Source organism: Chlorocebus sabaeus, chromosome 13 (genome assembly GCF_047675955.1).
Source record: "Chlorocebus sabaeus isolate Y175 chromosome 13, mChlSab1.0.hap1, whole genome shotgun sequence".
In the NCBI taxonomy this organism is placed as follows: Eukaryota; Metazoa; Chordata; class Mammalia; order Primates; family Cercopithecidae; genus Chlorocebus; species Chlorocebus sabaeus.
In genome coordinates this window covers 11,472,972-11,496,708 of record NC_132916.1, presented here as the reverse complement: position 1 = coordinate 11,496,708, position 23,737 = coordinate 11,472,972, and the positions used below count along the sequence as shown (strand labels likewise).

General features: G+C 41.9%; 1 protein-coding gene across 3 annotated transcripts in view; it reads left to right on the top strand.

Annotated features, from left to right (window-relative positions):
* FNDC1 (fibronectin type III domain containing 1) overlaps nucleotides 1-23,737 on the top strand; it is a 144,623-nt gene that overhangs the window by 52,669 nt on the left and 68,217 nt on the right. The window contains exons 2-4 of one of the 3 annotated variants that reach the window (XM_038001170.2): nucleotides 17,488-17,682; nucleotides 20,031-20,117; nucleotides 20,549-20,617. The exons of the other annotated variants lie outside the window; for them this stretch is intronic. Coding sequence (XP_037857098.2) covers nucleotides 17,488-17,682; nucleotides 20,031-20,117; nucleotides 20,549-20,617 — 351 coding nt within the window. The remainder of the gene's footprint in view (nucleotides 1-17,487; nucleotides 17,683-20,030; nucleotides 20,118-20,548; nucleotides 20,618-23,737) is intronic. 3 annotated transcript variants of the gene reach the window in all.

Here is a 23,737-nt window from a genome sequence, read left to right as displayed (position 1 = left end):
CTTATCACTGCCTTATTTTGCTCCATGCCCTCATCAACGAACCCGGCATTTCATATATTTAGTGGCTTATTTGATACGTGACTGTCTTCCTTTGCTGAAATGTAAGCTCCATGAGGGCAGGACATTTTGTTGGTTTTATTCCCTGCTATAGGCTCCTTGTCTAGAATGCTGCCTGCAAATAGTAGAGGCTCAGTGACTACTTACTAAATGACTGGATGTGCTTTCTTCGGTATTAGTTACATATGATATATCTAAATATATTTATGTATGTTGACTGGCCTCCAGCAGAATAAGGGAGTGGTGCTGAGTGTGGGACAGTGCCCTGCTTCCCTCCCACCCTAACTGTGTGGTGTCAGCATATGCATTAGTGAAGAGAGTTGCTTTGTGTTGGAAGTCCATTTTCAGTTGGAGAGAAGATTGTATTTACACAGTATGTGAGCGTCCTAGGGCTGCTGTAATAAAGTACCACAAACTGAGTGGCTTTAAACAGCAGAAATATATTATCTTGCAGCTCTGGAGCTGGAAGTCTGGAATCTGTAGGGCCGGTCATGCTCTCTTGGAAGGCCTTGGGAGAGAGCCTTTCCTTGCTTCTTCCTAGCTTCTTGTGGTTTCCTTGGCTGTTAGACACACCAGTCCAACTTCTGCGTCCACATCATATGGCATTCTCCCTGCGTCTTCTCTTATAAAGACACTGGTCATATGGGATTAGATTTGGCCATCTTAACTCTGTAAGACTGTATTTCCAAAATTTCCCAATAAGGTCGCATTCACAAATACCAGGGGTTAGAATTTCAATATATTTTTGGAAGGGATACAATTTAATTCATAACGTATGCTGTGCTTACCCACGTGATTCCTTTTCTTTTTTTAATTTTTAATTTTAATTTTAAGTTCCAGGGTACATGTGCAGGATGTGCAGGTTTGTTACATAGGCAAATGTGTGCCACGGTGGTTTGCAGCACCTGTCAACTCATCACCTAGGTATTCAGCCTGGCATGCATTAGTTATTTTTCCTGATGCTCTGCCCCAACCCCCTGTCCTCCCCTGACAGGCCCCAGTGTGTGCTGTTCCCCTCTTTGTGTCCATGTGTTCTCATTGTTCAGCTCCTACTTATAAACGAGAACATGTGGTGTTTCGTTTTCTGTTCCTGTATTAGTTTGCTGAGGATAATGGCTTGCAGCATCATCCATGTCCCTGCAAAGGACATGATCTCATTCCTTCTTATGGCTGCATAGTATTCCATGGTGTATATGTCCCACATTTTTAAAATCCAGTCTATCGTTGATGGCCATTTGGGTTGATTCCATCTCTGCTATTGTGAATAGTGCTGCAATGGACATACGTGTGCATGTATCTTTGTAACAGAATTATTTATATATTTTTGGGTATAGACCCAGTAATGGGGTTGCTCAGTCAAATGGTATTTCCAGTTTTAAATCTTTGAGGAATCACCACACTGTCTTCCACAATGGTTGAACTAATTTACATTCCCATCAACAGTAGAAACGTTCCTATTTCTCCACAACCTCGACAGCATCTGTTATTTCTTGACTTCTTAATAATCGCCATTCTGACTGGCGTGAGATGGTATCTCGTTGTGGTTTTGATTTGCATTCCTTTAATGATCAATGATGGTTCCTTTTCAGTAGGCAAAAGAGTTCATCAGCTTCCAGCACTGGGCCATAGCCCAGATGAGGAAGGGCTAAGGCCCTGAGATGCATTGTGTGCTGAACTGTCAAGCTGGAGTTCCAAAGACCTATGGACATTCAAGTGGTCTTAAGTATTTGATCAAGCCTGGCTAGGTCCTTCACTGATAGATTAAATGATAAGTAATTAACTCATATCTTCTGTGGGCAGGGCACTGTGCTAGGCTCTGGGGTTACAAAGATTTAGTAATAAAGAAGTTGGAATTGCTGTGACCATAAATGACAACCAAATACAATAAATGTAGCAATATAGGATCATCTTGGACTTTCTAATCAACTTCTACTTGCCAGATGTAGTGTTTTTACATTGAAGCATACAGAATTGTAAGATCAGGAAGAACCACCACCAACTTTGTCTGAGGACTTTGCCTGGTGGGCACACTTCGGTTCTGACTCAATCTGAAACTAAAAAAATCAGTACATTTTTCTCCTATTCTGTAAAATTTTGGATGTGCCTTTCTCTTTTTTTCTGTCTAGATTGTGTTTTCTAGTTGAGACTTCCAGGTCATGAGATGAGGGCAGCCTTGTTCTACCACAGACGGTCTATGCGCCATGGATCTGACAACCTTCTTGATGCTATGGAAAACCACCACGTTCTCTTTTCCTGTAACATGTGCCCTGGCTCCAGTCTGTTTGTTAATACCACTTTCCACCCCACCCAACAATTTCCTTCTACTGCTTTCTGATAGACTGGGAGAACTGAAGCGTCTTGTTTTGGCTAATAATTCTCAGAATCCATATATGTACCTGCTGATATTCAAACAAACCACACCCAAAGGATGTGAGGCCTTGGGGTGATCTTATTTTCACAGCTGCATCATGACTGCACTTTCAATGCTAGCACCTAGGGAGGATGAGGTTCAGGAGACAAACACTAGATGTCATCTGAGCAAATTGTGCGTCCATGTTAACAAGCATGCAGACTCTGACTTGGGGTCCTTGGGATGAGTTCCATGGGGTCCACTGGCACTCTGAAATTGTAATGTAGTTTCATTACAGGAAACAATTCTCAGCATTTTGAGGGGTCAAAGATAGGCTGGGTCACAACCATAGGGAGGGATTGACTACGTGTCCTCTTGGAATTCAAGCCCTGGAAAGCAGTGAGAGACCCAGGGCTCCCACACATGGGGGAAATCTCTAGTAAAAGCGCTCCTTGAATTCCATTAATGCTATACTCTGTTCTCTGATTATCCTAGCTTTGGGAGGACTTCCTTTCCCCTGGGCCCTGATAATGTTTCTTGTTAGTGGCACTCAGCTGATAGTAAATGTCTGATAGATACCCTCACTCTTTTATGTGCCGATGTAGTGCTTCCTTCAGTAGACTGAAGCCCATTGCCTTTCTTACATATCTCCAAAGTAATTCACTTGTATTCCCAGGGGAGCAGCTTGCTTAGTAACGCTATGTCACCCAATTGAATAGCATATTCAAAGATGTTTACTTTTGAAGGTAGGGAAATGTATTGGAATTTGACTGGGTCTGTCCAGTCATGGAAATCACTGAAGACATTTTGGATTTACAATCAATAGGCAGATGGAAGAGGAGAAGTTGAATCAGATTATCTAAGTTTTCTTTCAATTGTCAAGATTTTAAAATTCCAATTAAAAGTGTATTTTCCAATATGGAAGGAAATGAGGACCCAATACTCCCTCTGCTGTGTGCGGAGGGAGAATTGGCCAAGAGTTGAGATACTGGGAATCAGGCTGGGTCATTTTGTATTGGGTTGTGATTGGGGATATCAGGTGTTCTGTGGCATTTATTCCTCATATTGACATTATCTCACGTATGTGGAGTGTTTTATGATTTTCTTTCATATTTTATTCTTGCATCAATCCTATGAGGTAGGTGGGATTAGCTCCATTCATAGAAAATGGACTAAATTTGATATTTATAGAGAGAAACTTGAGTGGCATATTTGCTTTCTTTAGGGGCCTTGAATGGTGGTGGACACTCTCCTTCAAGAGGAGAAAAATGGACTCTTTCCACCCTTGACTTGACTTGACACTGATGGACATCCCCTTCTTCCTGAAAATCTCTCCTACTTCTGTGATGCAACTTTTTTTCTGGTTCTCCTATCACTAAAATTTCAGATTTAAACTGTCATCCCTCAGACCTCTGTGTTCTTTGGGTGGAGATGTTGAGTAGACAGTTGGACACACTGGAGCTCAGAGGAGAAGCCAGGGCTGGAGTTGGGAATTCAGGAGCCTTCCACATGTGGATGGTCTTTGCAGTCATAGCACCAGGTGTGCTACATGGGTAGAGAAGGAAGGAGTGGAGTAGAGAAGTGGGAAAGCCAGAACTGGGCTGTGCAGTGCTCTACTATTTAGAGTTCTGGCAGAGGAGGAGGAGCTGGCAAAGGAGACCAAGATGGGGTGGTCAACGATGTGGAAGAGAAACCAGGGAGTGTGGTGTCCTAGAAGCTAGTCTAGTGGTCAGGGAGGACCCGAGAAGAGGTGCTTCTAGGAGGAGACGCTCACTGTTGTTGGACATAGAGTAAGCTGAGGAGCAAGAGATGAAGACTTGGCAGCATGGAATCCTGACATTCACAAGATCTCATTCAGGGCATGAGTTCATGTGTCCTTATGAATTCAGCTGCCACCATTGGCTTTCAGTTTTATATCTTTGGTTCTGATTTATCTCCAGGTTTAAACTTACTGCTTTTAATTATAATTACAGCTGAGAGGGAACAAAGTATAGTAGAAAGAGCATGGTCCCTAGTTTCGGATAGGTCTGAGCTCGACTGTCACTTACTAGATGTGTGCCCTTGGGCAAATCACTTAACTCTCTGCGACTCAGTTTCCTTATTTATAAAAATGTGAATACCAAAGTGCAGTTCACAGGCTTGAAATGGGGATCAAAGAGAAAATAGTTATGATAACACAGCTCATTTTAAATTACTTCTATATTGCCAGCTCCTTGCTTAGAATCTGACACATAGTAGGCACTCAGTAAATATCTGTTCCATAAATGAATGAAATGGCTGGCACTAAGTAGGTGGTCAGCAAATGTTCCTTTCCTTTCTTTTTTACTTCCTTAAATATTTTTTGCTATATTACAAGCGGATCCAAAACTTAAACTCTTAGCTTATTAAGTGTGTAGTGTATTTTCCCCTCTTTGTTGATAATTTACCTATGCCCATTCATAATCATTAAATTAGTTATTATTATCTGTAATGTTTTAAAAATGGCTCATTAGCAAGTGGGGTTGTCACTGGGTCTATGTGGTAGTTCGCTCCTGGTCATGTCTGTCTCATTCACTCTGTTTCAAACCTACCCCTCCAGAACCTTTGCTTGGCCTCTCTTCTAAGGGTGTTTTTCAGGGAGCTTTCTGAGTAATATGAGTGGCGATTTTGGGTACAGTAATGTCCAAGTGTTTAACATAGTTAGACAATGACTTTCACATTTTGGGAAAAGGAATAAATTTTCAGGGAGTGTTTTTTGGTCTGGCATGCCAAGCAGTTTATAGTAGGCTGAGACTAGCTGGACTAGCAAACAATGGTCATTCTTTAAGAAACTATTTCTTGGTTACAAATTGAATTTGAAGAATGTGCGAAAAAATTCCACAAAAACCTGCAAAGTACTGGCATCTAGTTGGGTCTCTGACGCCTGCCAACAGAAGGCATGAGTCCTTCCCAACTATAGGCATTTGCTCTTTAGGGCCGGTTTTTTCTTATGATTGTTATAAATACAAGTATCTATGGAATTCCTCCAGTTCAGTTTCCCCAAACCATTCTGGAAAGCTGGTGGTTTATATGGGGGGGGGGGGGAATCTTGTTTTTTCTCTGAAACAGTAGCTTTTGCTTACACTGGATCCTAAACAAAATGGCCAAGAACTTTAAAACCTCAAATCCTAATGATTGAATTCAGCCAGATCTGATGGTGAAATTCAGTCTGATTTATGGCTGCATCACTTTCTGGGCAGATGTAATTACTCAAGTCAATGGCCTACTGACAAATAAGCATTGAAACTGTCAAAATTAAATTCCCAGAGGGGATCCCTTAAAAATAACAAACAGAAAGTAATGAAAATTAAACCAAAGCAGCTCTCATTTAAAAATCAGGAAATGATTTGATTCTACAAATCCAGAAGTGATTAGGTAGCAGTGGATTAGGCTGCTGACAACATGATATCTGACTACCAGTGGCTAAACAAGTAAGAGAATTGTTGATCTCATTCACCAGTAAACTTGGGAGCAGAGAGACCAGGACTGTCCCATGGTTTAACAAGATTGTGGACACATAGCCTTGTTCCATTTTCCACTTTGCTGTCATCATTCTCAAGATTGTCACTCCATGTTTTAAGTTGGCAGCTGCATCACCAGGTATCATGTTGACATCCCAAGGGGAAACAAAGGAGGAGGGTACAAAAGGCCACTAGCCCATAACAGCCAAACCTAACCCCTTTAAAATGCTTTCTTAGAAATGACAGGACTAACTTCCCTATGTCTGTCATTGGCTAGAGTTGATCATGTGACCATTCTAGCTGCAAGGGAAGCTGAAATGTCATGGCTAAATGTTTATTATTCCAGCCTTTGTAGTAGAAGGCAAGGGAGAAAGAAGCTGGGAATAGCTTTTGGGTAGCCAATTCGTAGTGTCTACAGTGGTGGTTTCTGAATTTAATGCAATCTGCTAGACTGTAATATATTAGTTGGGAAACTGGACTTGAGTGCGACTAATAAAAATCCAGCTTAAAATGTCTCAAAAACATCTTGAGGGATAAGGGAGATTTATTTTAAGAATATTCTCTGGGCAAATTACAGTCAGTTCTTGTTGGCTTGAGAGTTTGATTTTAGTTTTGCTGCTTGCAGTTTATTTTGAAACAGAATTTCTTCATGCTTCATTTTATTGCTTCATTTTTGCATTTTTCTGCTTTGTAGATCTTTTCCAAGTTGGTGGGCGGTAGGGAAGGAGGGAGTAAAGTAGGAAGATAATGAAAGGGAATAATGAAAGATAAACTATATTAATGAATATTCTTTCTCTTTGCTCCATTTCCCCTGAAATGCAAATAAACAAACAACCTAGAATCTAACACATTCTAGGCAAACTTTGTCCATAAGGAGCCGTTAACCCTTGAAATAATGAGAGTACTTCTGAATGAAAGGCTTAGTTTGCCAGCATTGTGCAATGGTGCAGGCGAACTTGGCTGGAGGTTGGGAGCCAATTCCTGAGGTCCCTAGAGGCAAAAGTGAACTGCCCAGGCACCCTGGAAGCTCTTTCCATGGGACCTTTTCATGTGAGGCAGCATGCCTGGCAGTCGCCTACATGACAAGCTTACATGCAGCCCCCAGGCAGACCCCAGAGACACAGGGGTCTCTGGCACAGGATGCAGTTTACTGAAGCCCAGGTGTGAGGATCACCCTGACATGCAACCACCTGAAGCTCACAAGAGGTGGAAAGCACTTGCACAGAAACAAGTGGAGGTGGTGGTGGTGCTGACAGTCTGGAGGGGATAGAAATGAATCTGACAAATGCCATTTAAAGATTGGCCAGTGGTTCGCCTTTGGAGATTTGGATGGCTTCACCATTTGGCTTCTTTGAGATGATGAAGAAAAAATGTGATTCATAACTGTATTCAGCGACTATCCGGTGTACCCTTATAAGCACATTGGCATACATGCGTGAAAATTTGGCCTTTTCATCTGAATAAAACGGTGTGTTGCTATCAAAATGCTGGAAGAACAGCTGGTGATAACCACGGGGAATTTAGGTGGGGCTGGGATGGCTGGAGAGGTGAGCTCAGGGGTGCAGCTGGCTTTTCTGCTCAGGAGTGAGCGTTGGCTGCAACCAGTAATGGGGACCTGCAGCCTAGGGCAGAGCTCCTCACTCCATCAGTGTCCACCCTCCGCAGGTGAACATAACAGGGCGCTTTGGGGCCTGGAGTAGAATCCAGTAAGTTAGAGTTTCATGGGGAAATGGATTGGGCAGTGAGGAATGTGAACCAGGGATAGTCTGTGGGGCATGATCTGCTTCCATGGCTGTCCTTCATCTCCCGTGGGACCCGGGACACCTGCTTGCCTTGATGTTCCTCTCTGACCTGACAAAGCACCGTGTGGTGTCAGAGGTTTTGTTTGTAAAGCTCTTTCCGTTCCCTGGTGTGTTTTATAATAAGTTCAGACTCTGAAGAGCTAGGTTGTGATTTTATTTTTTGTACAGTTATCCTTAAAGAACCCAATGCCAACTGTGGAAATCACTTTTATTGAACCCCGTGCATATTGAGAAATGTCAGAAGGGAGCCCAGGTGGTTATTTTCATACCCAGACAGTGTCTACCCAACAGCAGCCTCCTTGGGGAAAATTCAATCCACCATCTGCAAATTTTACCGATATTAGTTTTACATCACAGAGCCACAAAACAACCTGGACTTCCAGGGTTTTTTTCTGGGCAGGGGGCTGGGTCATAAATATTTGGAAATATAATTCCAACATCCATTTGAAAAAATATTTAAAATTTGGTCAGTCATTTGAGTCGTTCCGGTGTTCTGACCATGTGTTGTCAACCATCTGATGTTTCTGAATTTCTGAATATTTCTGTGCTGTCTGGTATTGTATGAATAACAGCTGAATTTTTCCACCTTTCCTCTGAATCCTAGTCTCTATGTCGTATATCACATTGATTCCTACCTGCAAGCTATACTGCTATTGTAGTACATCCTAACCTTTTCTGGCTGATTATCTGTTGACTTTTTGGTCCAAGATGTGTGGTTACACTGAGATCTGTGTTTTCTTCATTTCAGAGTCTGGGAAGTATTTGGTGGTTTCCAATGGAAAGTAAAACTTGAACTTCAAACAAAGATGAAATAGGGAGACTTACGTAAGCACGAAGGGTTTGTTGCATTAAAGAGCAATCTTTGGTATACTTAAGAAATAATTTCAGCATTTTTGGGGTTTTATGGGACCAGTGTATTTCCAAAGCCCTTAACATTCCTTTGGGAGTTTCTTTGTAACTTAGGCTGTCCTCATTGGCTCCTCGTCATTTGCTGCAGGCTGGGTGGGCTGCCATGAATGTTCCACTAGGAATGGCAGTCGTACCAGGTGGTGTCTGCCTCAATTTCTTTGAGTGTGTCCAAATACACTGGCTGTGGGGGTAGCCTCAAAACTGATAATTTTTACTTTTTTTTTTTTTTTTTAAGATGGAGTCTCATTCTATCATCCAGGCTGGAGTGCAGTGGCGAAATCTCAGCTCACTGCAACCTCCACCTCCCAGGTTCAAGTGATTCTCCTGACTCAGCCTCCTGAATAGCTGGGATTACAGGTGCCCACTACCATGCCCGCCAGACTAATTTTTGCATTTTTAGTAGATACAGGGTTTCTCCATGTTGGCTGGGTTGGTCTTGAACTCCTGACCTCAGGTGATCCACCTGCCTCAGCCTCCCCAAGTGCTGAGATTATAGGCGTGAGCTGCTGCACCTGACCAATTTTTACTTTCATAGAAGATCTTGATTAATAATGTCCTAGCCCATTGAGGTCTGTCTGTGGATGGCAAAAACCCAACTTGAGCTCATTTAAATTCCAGAATTCATAGTTCTTAGAGCTATACCATGGGATGGGCAGGGGGACAGCTGGCCTTTGGGATGCCTAGAACTAGGGCTGTAAGCATCATTGGAACTCTCTCCTCACCTCTGGTCTCTTCTCAATGTGACAGCAAGAGCTGGTCATCAGCAGTGCCAGGATTCTTCGTCCACAGCCTCATGAGCAGAAAGCACTGGCCACATCTCCGGTCCAGCTCCAGTTAGAACAATTCCTGGGAAGTTCCCTGGGCAGTTTGGGGTCACTCGTCCATTACCAGAATAATTAGGGGAGCTTTACTGGATAGACAGAAATAATGTGTATTCTTTCCACAATATGGTGTGGATTGGCTTCTTATAGAGATTTTGTGGGGGACTCTAAGCATTTAGGCAAGCAGGAGGCTTGGGATTCACTTATTTTTACTTTAGGGAACCCTGAAGAAACAGCACCAATTTCAGTCAATGATGGCAGAGGCCACAGTTGCTGAGGGAACTCTCACCCCTTCTGGGCATTGGAAAGAATCTTCCCTGGCTGAGGTCGAATAGTATAAGAAGTAAAGGAGAAAAGCTATTTGGACTTTAACTTCTTTTGGTTTTGAGCTATAAGACAAAGAAAGCACTACGTTTGGAATTTTGTGATGGGACGGATTTCTGTGAAAATCCGGGTGTTCTTACATTGCTTGTATTGTGTTATGAGCAGATTGTCATGCCTGTCATCTCATTCCTGGGACTGTGCTGGGCTATTTTGGATGGCACAAGCTGGGCAAAATTTGGCATTGGAAAAGGACAAGACAGCAGTAAATTTTCAGCCTAGAGGTCAGCTTGACTTTGGAGTTGGCTAAAGAATGAGTTTTACTCATGTCAAAGCCTTCTGGGGTCCTGATAGGGGCAGTACTCCCATCTTTAACCCCGGGAAGATACATGGCAGGTCACTGATGAATCCAGGGCATCATCCTCACCCTGAGGGGCAGCCACAGCTTGACCACAGGTTGACCGTTGCACCCAGTGGGATCAGGGACAACCAGCTGGGGATGTTCAGGGAGCTTCCAAGGAGAGGAGCTGTGGTACCGAAGAGCACAACAGAGGACATTTCTGGTCTGTGCCCTGTCCTGCACTCCATGGTGCAGCCAAAAGCGATTGGGAGGAGTACAGCCTGGTCGGCCTTCTTTCTTAACCTGGTGGCGTGAATGGATTAGAAGCCACAGGCATGAGTGTCTCCTCTCAGGTCTGCCTTCCTACGGGAAAGTTCCATTTGGCTCCACTCCCACGTCCCTGTGGGAGTTCATGGGGTGAGGTCTAGGCCGGTTGCTCTCTGTCCACACCTGGGAAGCTGTGTGCTGAGTAGTCTGCCCTGCAGGCTCCTGCTAGGTCCTCCAATGGTCCAGAGCTGGAGTAGGGAAGACCATGAGGTAGGAATCACAATGGTGGCCACATGTTAGCGTCCACATTCTCCAGCTCAGCTTTGTCAGCAATAAACCTGATAATTTGCTTTCTGACTCTTTTATCTGTTTGTTCAATTTTGTTTTGAACTCAAATGTTCATCATGAGCACTTGGTGCCCCATGCTTCAAGTTCAGGAACGGGTGCTTCATACATTAAGCCTGGGGAAATGAAACCGAAATGTAATTTGTTATTGATCAGCACACGAGAAATATCTAGGCCCTTTTATTTCTTGGCCAAATGTATTCCATTTGGTATTTGTATCATTTCATTCTCATGCTGCTATAAAGAACTACCTGAGACTGGGGAATTTATGAAGGAAAGAGATTTAATTGACTCACCGTTCTGCAGGCTGTACAGGAAGCAAGGCTGGGAGGCCTCAGGAAACTTACAATATTGGCGGAAAGTGAAGGGGAAGCAAGCACATCTTTACAATGGTGGAGCAAGGGGGAGAGAGAGTGAAGGGAGAGGTGCCACACACTTCCAAATAACCAGATAGTGTGAGACTATCATGGGACAGCACTAGGGGGATGGTGCTAAACCATCAGAAACCACTCCATGATCTCATCACCCCCTACCTCCAACACCCAGGATCGCAATTCGACATGAGATTTGGGTGGGGACACAGGGCCAAACCACATCACTGTAAGAGATCGGTCCTAGGAATCCATGAATTGTCTAAGTACAGTGGGACCAGGAGTTTTGAGATCCAAAGAGAACACAAATCTATTTTTTGAAGACTTGATTTTCAAATAAAATCAAATGGATTTTTAGTTACTTGAATAATTTTCTCCAGGGAATACTTGGTAGAAAAATCAAAGGAGAAATAGCATTTGTTTTTCTTGCAACTGTGCTGTCACTCATTGTCTCAGGAAATATTTGGTTTTACCTATTCAACATTTTATTAGTGGATATTTTTTAACCTCAGCTGTGTATTTTAACTTCGTTATCTACACTGATTATGTGAGTGGTAAACTCTGTTTCAGTGCAATCACAGAATTTAAAAATGTAAACATGTTTATCAGTTGCTGTTTTGTTTCTAAATAGTAGACTGTAAATCAAACTTAAAGTATTCACTTATTTCCCTAATATTTATTGAATGCTGACTCTGAGCCAACACTTTCAGTGCTGTAGTACATTTGGCTAAAATCAGTGAGTTTAAAAGTTAAAATGGAGCATATTCAGAGGAATTGTGCCTGATAGAAGATAGTGTTATTCTTTGTTTCTCCCTGGATTAGTCGTGCCTTTTTTTTTTTTTTTTTTTTTTTTTGACAGGGTCTCACTCTGTCACCCAGGCTGAGGTGCAGGGGTACAATGATAAATCATAGCTCACTGCATCCTGTCCTCCCAGGCTCGAGCAATACTCCCACCTCAGCCTCCCATGTAGCTGGGACTATAGGTGCATGACCCCATGTCCAGCTAATTATTTTTTTTTATATATGGAAATGAGGTTTCACCATGTTGCTCAGACTGGTCTCAAACTCCTCGGCTCAGGTGATCCACCTGCTGCAGCCTCCCAAAGTGCTGGGATTACCTACGTGAGCCACCAGGCCCAGACATGTCATGCTCTTATAACCACCCCTACCCCCACCTCTGAAATCTACCATCCATTCGTCTTTTTCCTTTTACCTACCTTAAAAACTTAATGAAGTAACTATATGTCATTAAAAAATTGAAACAAAACCAAGACCAAAAGCAACACTTTTAATCCAGAAAGATTCAGTTACTATTTGAAATCACAGTTTTCTCAGCATGATTTCTCTATGAATTGTGTCATTATAGCATCATTTTTACCATTGATTCACTTTTTTCATTGATTCTGAACCTTCCTTCTCTTTATTCTGAGAAATAGTGCTTGACAGAGTTTCCTTGAGAGGAAGCATGTTTATTTTCGTCCACTATGGATATGCCTGGACACTGAAGGATGACGCTGAATATCTAATTCAGGTGCTTCAACAGGTGGTGGTGTCTGAACCAAGATTGTGAATAATTGGATATTGAATTTCATTCTGAATGTGTTCAGTTTGAAACTCATATTGGACCATATAGACAGTAGGGGAATATTGGTCTGGGATGTTTAGGCCAGAAATAGACATGCAGAGGTCAACAGTTTTGCTAGTAGTTGGAGCCTGTGTAGCATCCCACAGTCCTCTCCCAAAGGCTTCCTGGGATGTGTCTCCCTACTTCTTGGAGCCCAGGACAGCTTTTTCAGAGCCTTCCGGTCTCTCGAGGGAGGGAGGGGAGGTCTGGCAATGTGATGTGATTCCTTGGACAGATCTGTACCTGATGCCTTCAGGGTCTGCGATTGCTACAGTTCCTCTCCAGACTTTAGCTTTCATTTTGATTTATAGACTTTCCCCATGGACCCAAATCCACAGAGTCTCCGAATTGAAATTGGACACGTGGAGTTTGTCTGGGTCAACAAATAAAGGATTTCTTCTGGGGTCATGGTAGAGGTCACTGACTGGCCGCCAGTGGACTGAGTCCAGCCAGCTCGTGTGTGTGTGTGTGTGTGTGTGTGTGTGTGCGCGCCCTACATAGTGTTTTTTTTTAAATGGAGTTAATCACCAATTAATACACAATTGGGTGTTTTCACACAAAAATCAGGGTTTTTAGCTTCTTAGAAAAAAATCTCAGACTGTCTGACAATGTGGAGCCTGGACACTTTGTCTGAATTTCTTTTTGTCAGCAGGAACCTAACTGAATTGTGCCTTTAGATGGAACATATACTCTCCATAGATGTCACTTGCTGGAGGTTCATGGTCCTTGTAGGCATTTCATGGTCTTCATGACTTACAGGCAAGATTCTTGGAGACCCCTGGATTGATCTTGCTGGTCTTACATCTTTTCCTTCAACCATAAACCATTTAAGTGAGCACCAAGTGTGTGAGCAGCACTGAGTGAGAAGGTGAGGAAGGGGCAGGTGGGGTGTGGTGCCCTGAAGGGGCAGGTGAGGTATGGTGCCCCATCCACTATGAGTAACAGACCCTGCAGATGTTAGTCAGGTTGGCCCAGGGACCTACCTTTGGACTCAGGCTTAGTTCTGGACTCAGCATGTCAGCAGCCCCAGGGAATCGCTGGAGGCCTATCTGTGCAAGCTGAAGACCCTTCAAAGACAGACATTGGAGAGTCATTGGAATCTTGGACTCTGTCTATCTAAGAGCAGTCATGGATCCATACTTTGACCCCTGAACAAAACTGGCCTCCTTGGGCCCTTCTGGATAAGTCCTGGAATTGGTGCTAGACCAAAGTAGGAAATCTAGGTACTGATTGTGCTCTTATTTTTCATTCTCCAGCAAACCAATAAAGGTCATATTCCCCATGGGAGCCACGGCACAGAAGTGTCTAGCCTGGCAATTGCTGGGTATCTGAAAGACAACCAAAATATTATTTTGTCACTCAGTCCCCAGCAAAATATTCTTGAATCTGAATAAAGTTTACTGGTATGAACTGTGGAAGTGATTTTGCTGTGTTATGAAATCTTTGGAGTCATAGCAGGCTCTTACTGGCTTTCTTCTTCTGTCTGGAGCACCTTACCATCTGTCTCCACTCAAAGACAGTCTTGAATGAGGAAGCACACAGACAGGAAATTCTTTTTATTTAACCCAAATCCCTTAGGCTGCAACTTAAGCTCATTTCCTCATTTTGCATCCTGTGAATATGAAAAAACATCTTGTCATGGCCCTACCTGTCATGCATGGACTGTGAAGTTACCTCCCAATGTTCCCTCCGTTGGACTATATGATTCCTGTTGAATTGATGTTTGGGTTTGTCATTTTTCTTTAGAGACCCAGTACATGGGATAGATAGCTTTGAAGAATGTATCCAGTGTCATCTTCATTAGATGAGAATACTGTAAATGATTACAAAGCTTCTGTGATTCATTTGTCCGGCAGAGAGGATGGTCTGTTTCAAGTTTCTAAGAACACTTAAAAATAAATAAGGACTCACTTTGTCATATTTCATCTTTATGCTATCAGAGTGCTGATTCCACAACACAGAACTCAGAATGCAACCAACAGAGCCCGAAGCTACATTCACACTCCTTATAGCTTTAGTTCACGTTGAAGGGTTGCACTCATGAGACCTTCAAGACGATAATCAGGAACAGAACAAATTGTCATACTTCTAACCCCAAGGATAAGTTTTCTGTCAAGTAATCTAAGCTCATGCCCATTGATTTGCACTTGCCAGAATGATTGTTCCTTAGTTAGATGCTGGTTTGATGACTTCAGAGCTGAGGCACTGGGGGTGAGAGGCAGGGCTGGAATGATGGGCGGGATTGCTTTTTATCTGGGCCTGCTGTTTGTCTTTTTGTCCAGTTCTCTCTGAGTTAGGCATGGACGAGGTAGGCATGAAGCACCAAAAATGACATCAATTTTAATATTGAAGTCCATGGGAATCCAGGAAATGAAAATATCTCATCAGGTCGTGTTTTGTTTAACTGACCCAGTTGGTGTGTGGTGCGGTGGGTGGGAGGAAGAGGTCGTGATATTTGGCCGAAGGCATTTTGAGAACCTTAAGTTCAGAATTGATCTTATAAGGAGATTGACGATAAGGTTGCCTGTAAGATTTGGTTTCAGGGTCCCCAAAATGCCTTTATGTTAAAAAACAACCTTCATTAGGTAACTCTCTAAGGCTTAAATTGTCACTATTAGAAAGTCACTCCTCTGGTTTAAAGTTTTGTCATAAGAATGCAAATGTCCCTGAGAGAGAACATCACTCACTTATTCCATTCCTTCCAGAAGAGAGGGGTCGATGAGGACACACAGCACAAGGTGAAGTGATTGTGGTGGGTAGGGAGGAATAGTGCTCCCAAGAGAGGAAGATGGTGGGGGAAGGTGGGGTGGAGGGTGGTGGGGGTGGTAAACAGCTCTGGAGGTCTTACAGTTTGTTTTAGGATAGTATGTTTCAGTGGATATGGTCATCAACCATTGATTATGAGAGACCAATTCTGAGGGAGCATGAGCTTCTGGCAGTGCTGGGCTTTGGAGTTGGGCAAAGCCATGTGTGTAGTTGGCTCCATCCCTGGTGTAGCTGTGTGACTCAGCACAGAAATTACTCTATGCTGTGTCCAAGGTATCGCAGGGAAGAACAATGAACATATATATAAATTGCTCTTTTCATGTGTCAGTATTAAAAGTAAGTAATGTTCTGGCCTAGGTAGCTGTGTACTGATTGAATCACTGGTGCTGGTAGAAAATGTGACAGTATTTGGGTTTCACAGTTCTGACATTTTAGAATGTCTATTCAAGATCTCACTTTTCTTGAGGGAGATTTGGAAGTGAACTGTAAAGCAAAGTGCTATATGTATATTCATTCATTCATTTTCTTCCTTGGGAGAAACGCTCAACCATGAGCTTCCGTTTGTAGTTTTCGGGTATCTTGTTTTGCTTCTACACACCTTTTGGTCGTATGAAATGTTGGATTCCTGGGAATGATTCCTGCTGAAGTTGCTTGTAGGTAAGGAAAGGTAAATGAAAATCAGAGAAGAGTAACCACTATTGCTAATTTTAAACACCCAGAAATTGATTCGTGTCTTCATAGTCTTCCCAACTCAAAATTTCCCAGAGAGCATGAGGCTGCTTACCTGTGATTTGTCCCTCACAGGTTTACAGGAACCTGAGCTCTGGAGTTGGGAGGGAATGCTTTGTAGATTTTTATCTGTGTCCATACCTAACATCATGCTTTTGTCTCCAGAATAGACATTCTTTCTCTAATGCTTCAAAATCCTCAAATTCATACTCTTCTTTTGTCCCTTGAATTTCTCTAAGGAGTTCTTTCCCTTGCTAATCATTTTACTCCAGAGGCAATGGGAAGTTCTGGGGGAAGTGATGTATGTTAGAATTATCTATGTTTATTCTGTTCAGAATTTTCATCCAATATTAAAATCACTTACTAACTCACATGCTCCTTTCCTTTTCTTCTTCCCTGAGACTCCAAATGCGTTTTTTCTTAATGTTACTAAGTTTAAAGGTTGTTGGTTTTGTTTTTAGGTTACTTTTTTCTTTCCTGAAGCATGACTCAATAGTCAGTTTCAGTTCCAGGTTTGCCCTAGATTTGTTTGACTGTGTTTGACTGTTGCTTGAATATTTCACATACATTTATATTATGTTGCATTACAATATGGGTTACATAGTGAGTCAAGAGAGTTTATTTGACAAAATGTTATGTTTCACTTTAGTAATTTTGAAAATGAAGTGAATTTCTTTGGAACCTCATAAGTCAAGTTAAAAAAGTGATCATACTTTGTACTAACTTGTTTTTCTTCTGGAACAAAATATGGAAGCATTTAAATTAGATATATGCTGATAGAACCAGAGTTTTACCACCCCTTTAAAAAGCTGTTGATGATCTTGGTTTGTTTTCTTTGTGGAAATAAATGCTTCTGTTATCTCACTTAGAATACAATGGATATTTTTCTTAATCAGGACAGTTTTATACTGTTCTCTCAGAGGTGTTTAAAGATTGTCCAACTGTATCACACAACATACTAATAACTTATTTACTATATAAATGCTACTGGAGAATATGGCAAATTACTAATTTGTTATTCTGTCACTAGCAACAGTGTAATCAAGCCAGCCAATGCCTAGAGTTTATTTTGATTTGTTTCCCTTTTGGTTTAAATTTACCACTCACAGTTATCCAAAATACGCAAAGGCCTGTGGGTTTGGTATATGTGTTTTGTTGTCATACTGTAATGACTGTACTTAAAGTCTTTCAGATCATACTGATTAAACGTCATTTACTGTTTTCCTAACAATATCAAAGAGGATTAAAAAAATTCATTTTCCCAATCTGTTACTGCCATGAGTTGATAGTTGCGCTGTTTACATAGTTGACCACCCACTGAAGCCAAGGCACGTGAAACTGCTGTCCACTAAAATGGGCCTGAAAGTCACGTGGGACCCACCCAAAGATGCTACCAGTAGACCTGTGGAGCATTACAACATTGCCTATGGGAAGTCACTGAAAAGTCTTAAATACATCAAGGTGAATGCGGAGACATACTCCTTCCTTATTGAGGATGTGGGTAAGTGACACTCTGATCTTGTTCCCAGTCAGAATTAACTGTGCACCAATATTCTCAGTTGCATTCTTAGGATGACAGCGAGACAACCCATGGCTGGGCTCAAAGTCCCTTGCGGTTCTTTGGGAATGGAGAGCTGAGTTCTGAGGGGGCTGCTGTTTGACAGCTGGCATTGGGCACTTGGGCTTCCCCATCCGTGCATGTGAACTCAAGTATTCCTGTCTCCAAACTGATGCAGGCAGATGATTTTTAGTTTCTGAATGTGCTTTCAGAAAGTAGATTGATCCTTTTTTACTTCGTAGAAACTTGACTGCTAGACAATGGAGTGGGCTGATCTAGAGACTTCGAACTTATATGCCATTTTATAATCAGAGATTGGGCAAGTTGTATGTCCCTGTAGATGTGGAATACGTTATGCCTAGCCACGTCTGGTCAAAGGAGTAACACTTTGCCTTATTTAAATTTGATTTTAACTTGATTCTGGAGGTTTGGAATATTTGAGATCTTGCCTCAATATATTTTGTCTTATAAGTGCAGATGTAGTTGGTTTTGGGCTTAGGCTTCGCGCTGCCTCTGAATCCTCCGTCTTCTGCTTTTTGATTCCAGTAACCTAAAGCCCCATTGATTCTTGCACCATGTCATGGCCCAACGTTAAGATGGATCATAAGGAAGGAACAGAAGTCAGCATTTGGGAAACAGGTCTCCTCTTGTGCCACCTTAGCACTTTGATCCTTTAGTGGATCACGGGCTCCTCAGCTTTGGTCCCCTGACCACAGCTGACCAACCTTACTCCTTCTCTACCTCTTGCATTTGACAACACACTTCCTGGGTAACAGAGCAGAAAGTGTATAAAAGGGAGATGAAGGAAGATAGACTCCCTTCCTCATGGCTTCAGCTAGATGTCCATTTCCCTTAGTCTCTTCCACATCACCTTGGCTCCCCAAGGCCAGCTGTGAGGTTAAATGGAGATTCTATCAGATCAAAGGCATGAGCGATCATATCTGCTTGCTCAAACCTCGGGTTGTCATGATGGCTGCAGAGAAGAAAAACATGTGAAAAGAGAGTCACAGAGCTCACTAAAAAGCAAATAGTATCTCCCAGATAACTTTCTGATGAGTTAACTCTACGGGTATCAAACACATGTGGATTAAATTTCTTTGAAATACAAACAAGCTCAGAGTAAAGAGAGAAAGTGTCTGGGGAAGCATGATTTTGCATTCTGCCTGACCCCAGGGCATTTCCCAATTAGCCTGGTAGGTTGTGCCAAACCCTGAATGCCACCAGGCCCTGCCACAGTGAGACAGAAGTCACACCAGTCTTGATCCCAGGGGGCATCAGCCAGGCTTCTGTTCATGGGCCTCTGGCTTGAGGACTGAGTGAAGTTTTGTTATAGTAATGCTCCCTACTTTGAGAAATGTCATTGTCATTATGACCTTTGACAGAACTAACCCTCACCTCTCCAGCTCTCATACCCTGAAATACCCACAGACTTTCATCTCTTCAAGGAATTGGCACCCCACTTACCTGTCACAAGAGAGTGATTCATTTTCGGGAAACCTAGCACTTACTAGGGTTTTACTTTGCAGAGCTACACGTTCAGGGTGCCCTCCCCTGTAACACGGGTCTTCGTTTCCTCTCCCATCCCATCAACTTTAGGAGCTCAGCCTAAGAGACCTCTGCTATTTGGCCTTGACCCCTAGATGAAAGTCAAAAGGTGAAGCCCAGTTATGTCAAGATAAGCATTTCCAAGACTCCAGGAAATACATATTTTTCTAGCTTTTTGTTGGAATGGTCAAAAACAACATGCAGACATAGTAAGGGGAACATTTTATTGTGAAAAGGAGAAAATTTAATGAAGCTTTACGTATTGCAGTGAAGGTTTGCCATGTGCTACATTTGATGAGTTACATTGACATTTCTTATTATTTACTGGAGATTTTCATTTGGAGCCTCTAACAGGGAAAGATTATTAGTAGTGACTGACAGTGTATGTTCAAACACCTATTTAGTGGACAAGGAGTTCCTGTTTCCTACATGGATTTCACATTAAAACCCTCAAAAGCTCTTTTTGTTGACTGTTTATGAATCCAGGTTTATTACACACATCATGTACCTTGTATGAAATAAAGTTTATGTTTTTTGGGTCATGTGTTTTTCAGTTGCATGAGAAGAATGTTAGTGATTTTAATTTAAAAAAAGAGAGACATCTATCATTATGTTTGTCACTAAATTTGGATTTTTGTATTTGGTTATAACTGGTATAAGGAAGATGGCTATTCATGGTTAGTGAGTGAAACTGTGTCATTCTTGGAGATCTGAATCGGTGGCTTGATATGAACCGTATGTTTCAGAGCCGGGGGTAGTGTACTTTGTGCTGCTTACTGCAGAAAACCACAGTGGAGTGAGCCGTCCTGTTTACAGAGCTGAAAGCCCACCTGGTAAGTCCTATCTAGAATCAGAGGCTGTAGTGTTGTTACTTAGATTGGGAGTGACATCCCTTCTTGCTTCTTCCAGTAAATGTAAATTTAGAGTTATTAAATAATTTTTGAACAAGAACTTTTTAGACTTGTCTAGCAAGCTGACAGATTGAAAAATGGAAGAGACTTACCCTTTCTTTTAAAAGAGTTTTAATGTAGGTTATTAGCATTTCATCCAGATGTTTTGAATACTCGCTAGAGTAAACCGTGTGTAAAAGACCAAAAATATGTATTGTCCGTAAAGCTGAGGTGTCGAGTGACTAATATGGGCTGAGCAGATCCTTTTGAAGATTGTTGAAAAGATCATTTAGTTATACATTATTGATGCACTGTAATATGGAAAACCCAACAGTCCTCGTTTCTAACTATCAAGTTGCATTTCCTTAATTTAGGAGGTGAATGGATCGAGATTGATGGTTTTCCCATTAAGGGTCCAGGACCATTTAATGAAACCGTCACAGGTACTACTTGCTCCTTCATGTCAGATTCATGTTTTCACTGAAGCAACGTCTCGCAAGAGAGTTGTGCTTCCGTCACACACATGTGCTCACAAACCTTCACTGAGTTCCCATCGCTAAACTAACACACACGCCACACAGTCTTGGTCAATCTGTTGTGCACCCGATGAACTAGACTGTAACCAGTGTTGCTTACTGTTCACCATTCTTTCATGTTCTCGTGTGGGGAAGTGTCTGCGTCTACATCTGGGGATACTGTTGCCCTCTTCACAGGCAAATATGGTGGTTGAGATGGCAGTACTGACCAGTTTAGGATATTTATAGCTCTTCTACCTGTGAATCAATGAATGGGGTACCCCCAAAATAGTGGCTTTTATGGGCTAACATGTTGCTTCAAGTCTTGCTTTTTTCTTATGACCTTGGGATATTTTGTGATATGTTAGATGACCTACCTTCCATCTCTGCTCCATATTTGTGTATCTGTTTGTTTTCTAATTTGGATGTTCATGTTGTCTGGTCATATTGTTTTACTTACTGAGAAAAGTGTTGACATTTCTTGTGTGTTTCTTGAATGTATTTAATTGATGGTGAAAAAATAATGTAAAATGAACGCAGCTATTTCAGAATGTGGTTGGGTAATATCTCAAAGGCACTGTGGTGAGGAGCTATGTTTTATTTTCATGTGCCATGTGTTTAAATGTATCAATCTGGCATTATTGTTGACAGGAAGGTGAGTATGATGAAACCAATGATACTTATCTGCTTTTCAGACCAGATTTGATGGTGTAGGTGGTCTTCACAGTGCATGCTATATGAAAAGAGAGTGGAAGAACAAAACAATCAGAAAGGAAAACTGGCTTTTGGGGAGAGGCTAAGTGTTCTTGTTTGAATGACTGTGAGGTGTTGCAATGGAAATGGCTTGTAGGTGATTTGAGAAGACAGAATGGAAGTTGGAAGAGGCAAGTAAGAACATGGACTTAGGAGTCATGCTATAGGGCAGAATTTGAAATAGAGAGCTCATGAGTGGTTGAGGATTAGCAGAAAGAAGAGCAGGAGCTCAGGAATCAAACCATGGAAATACTGACAGTAAAATGGTCAACAAGAGTACACCTAGCAAGTGTGCAAAAGAAGAAAAGGTGTTTATTTTCAGAGGTTGTTTACCTCTGAAGACACACATGTAAACAGACACATATGAACCTTTTACTGTTGGATGTTTGTGCCTTGCATTTGTATCTTGTATTTTGTGTTTTAAATAAGCGTTTTATTTTTACATCCTTCCTGATAAAGTTTTTTGAATGACAATAGCTTTAGAACAAGTGATTTTCTTGCTTTTTCAGAAGTAATTAATTTCTTATGCCCTCTTTAATAGTGTGTGTGCACACATGTGTGTGACCTTTCTGAGTAAGCAAGCAGAAACTCTGGGGACCTGGGATCAGACAGCCGTGTTCCAGCTCATGACTGGTTGTATGTATTGTGAGATTATTTAACTTCTGTCTGCAGGAGGCTTTGTAGGCCCTGGTTGCCAACCACTCTGCTATAATACATGATGTTTTATTTGTCATACATGGTGATTAAAAAAGATGCCAGAGGAAATTGCTGGCTCAAACCACTTGAAGCATATAATATAAAGCAGAACTTAAAAAAAACCCAGGAATATCCAGAATGCACAGACTAGGTTAAAGTACTTCATAAATGACATTTCATTGTTAATAAAAATAATAATTTATATGAAATTATCGGTAAGTGATCACAATGTATCTACACCTTTCGATGAGGCTTGGAAAATGTGATCTGCTGTTATTCCAAGAAATTGTTAAATGTATGATAATCCTGTCAAACAAAAGAAGTCTTCAGAATTCCCTGTCTTCATTCAAAGAGGAATTTGCCTTCAAAAACGCAGACATTAGCATGGGCACCTGGTGTAAGGTCCAAAGGGATTCACTTCAGTGCTTTGACTGATAGGGTCTCACGTCCTTCCTGTGTTTTCTCAGAAACCAGAGGAATAGCCATTTTTAAATTTTCTTTTATTTTTATTTATTTATTTTTTTGAGATGGAGTCTCGCTCTGTCGCCTAGGCTGGAGTGCGGTGGCACGATCTCGGCTCACTGCAAGCTCCGCCTCCTGGGTTCACGCCATTCTCCTGCCTCAGCCTCCGGAGTAGCTGGGACTACAGGTGCCTGTCACCACATCCGACTAATTTTTTGTATTTTTTTTTAGTAGAGACGGGGTTTCACCATGTTAGCCAGGATGGTCTCCATCTCCCGACCTCGTGATCTGCCTGCCTCAGCCTCCCATAGTGCTGGGATTACAGGCGTGAGCCACCGCGCCCGGCCAGGAATAGCTATTCTTTTAAGCTGCTAGAAACAATGGCTGCAGTTCTGATTCCAGAAGATATCCTTTTGAAGGCTTACAGCTATCTCAACTGAATTGTCTTTACCTAAAAATAGGACTTTAATTATTTCATTCACTTATTACAGGTGGAGGTCTAGGTGCTAGAGGTACAAGCTAGACAAGGGATCACCTCAGTGAAACTTATATTCTAATAAGAAAGAAAGATAACAAATATGCACGAAATGATGCATATAATCTATTAATTTGCTGGGGCTGCCATAACAAAATGCCACAGGCTGGGTGGCTTAAACAACACAAATTTATTTCTCTTGATGATTGGGTCTAGAAGTCCAAGGTCCTGATGTTGGCAGGTTTGATTTCTCCTAAGGCCTCTATCCTTGGCTTGTAGATGGTCACCTTTTTGCTGTGTCCTCGAATGGCCTTTTCTTTGTAAACATGCGTCCTTGGTATCTGTGTGTCCACATTTCCTTTTTATAAGGTCACCAGTCAAATTGGATTAAGGCCCCAGCCTAATGGCCTCATTTTAACTCACCTCTTTGAAGACCCTATTTCTGAATATAGTCACATCTGAAATACTCGGGTTAGGACTTCCAACATATGAATTTGGCAGAGGGGGCACAATGAAACCCGTAACACAATCATAAATTATTTTAAAAATCAACAGTACTGTAATAGAGAATAAGCAGATGGGAGTGAGAGTTTGGGAGCCTAGGAGACCCTGATAAGACGGCGGCACCAAGTTGAGATCGTAAGGGACTGTGAGGGTGAAGC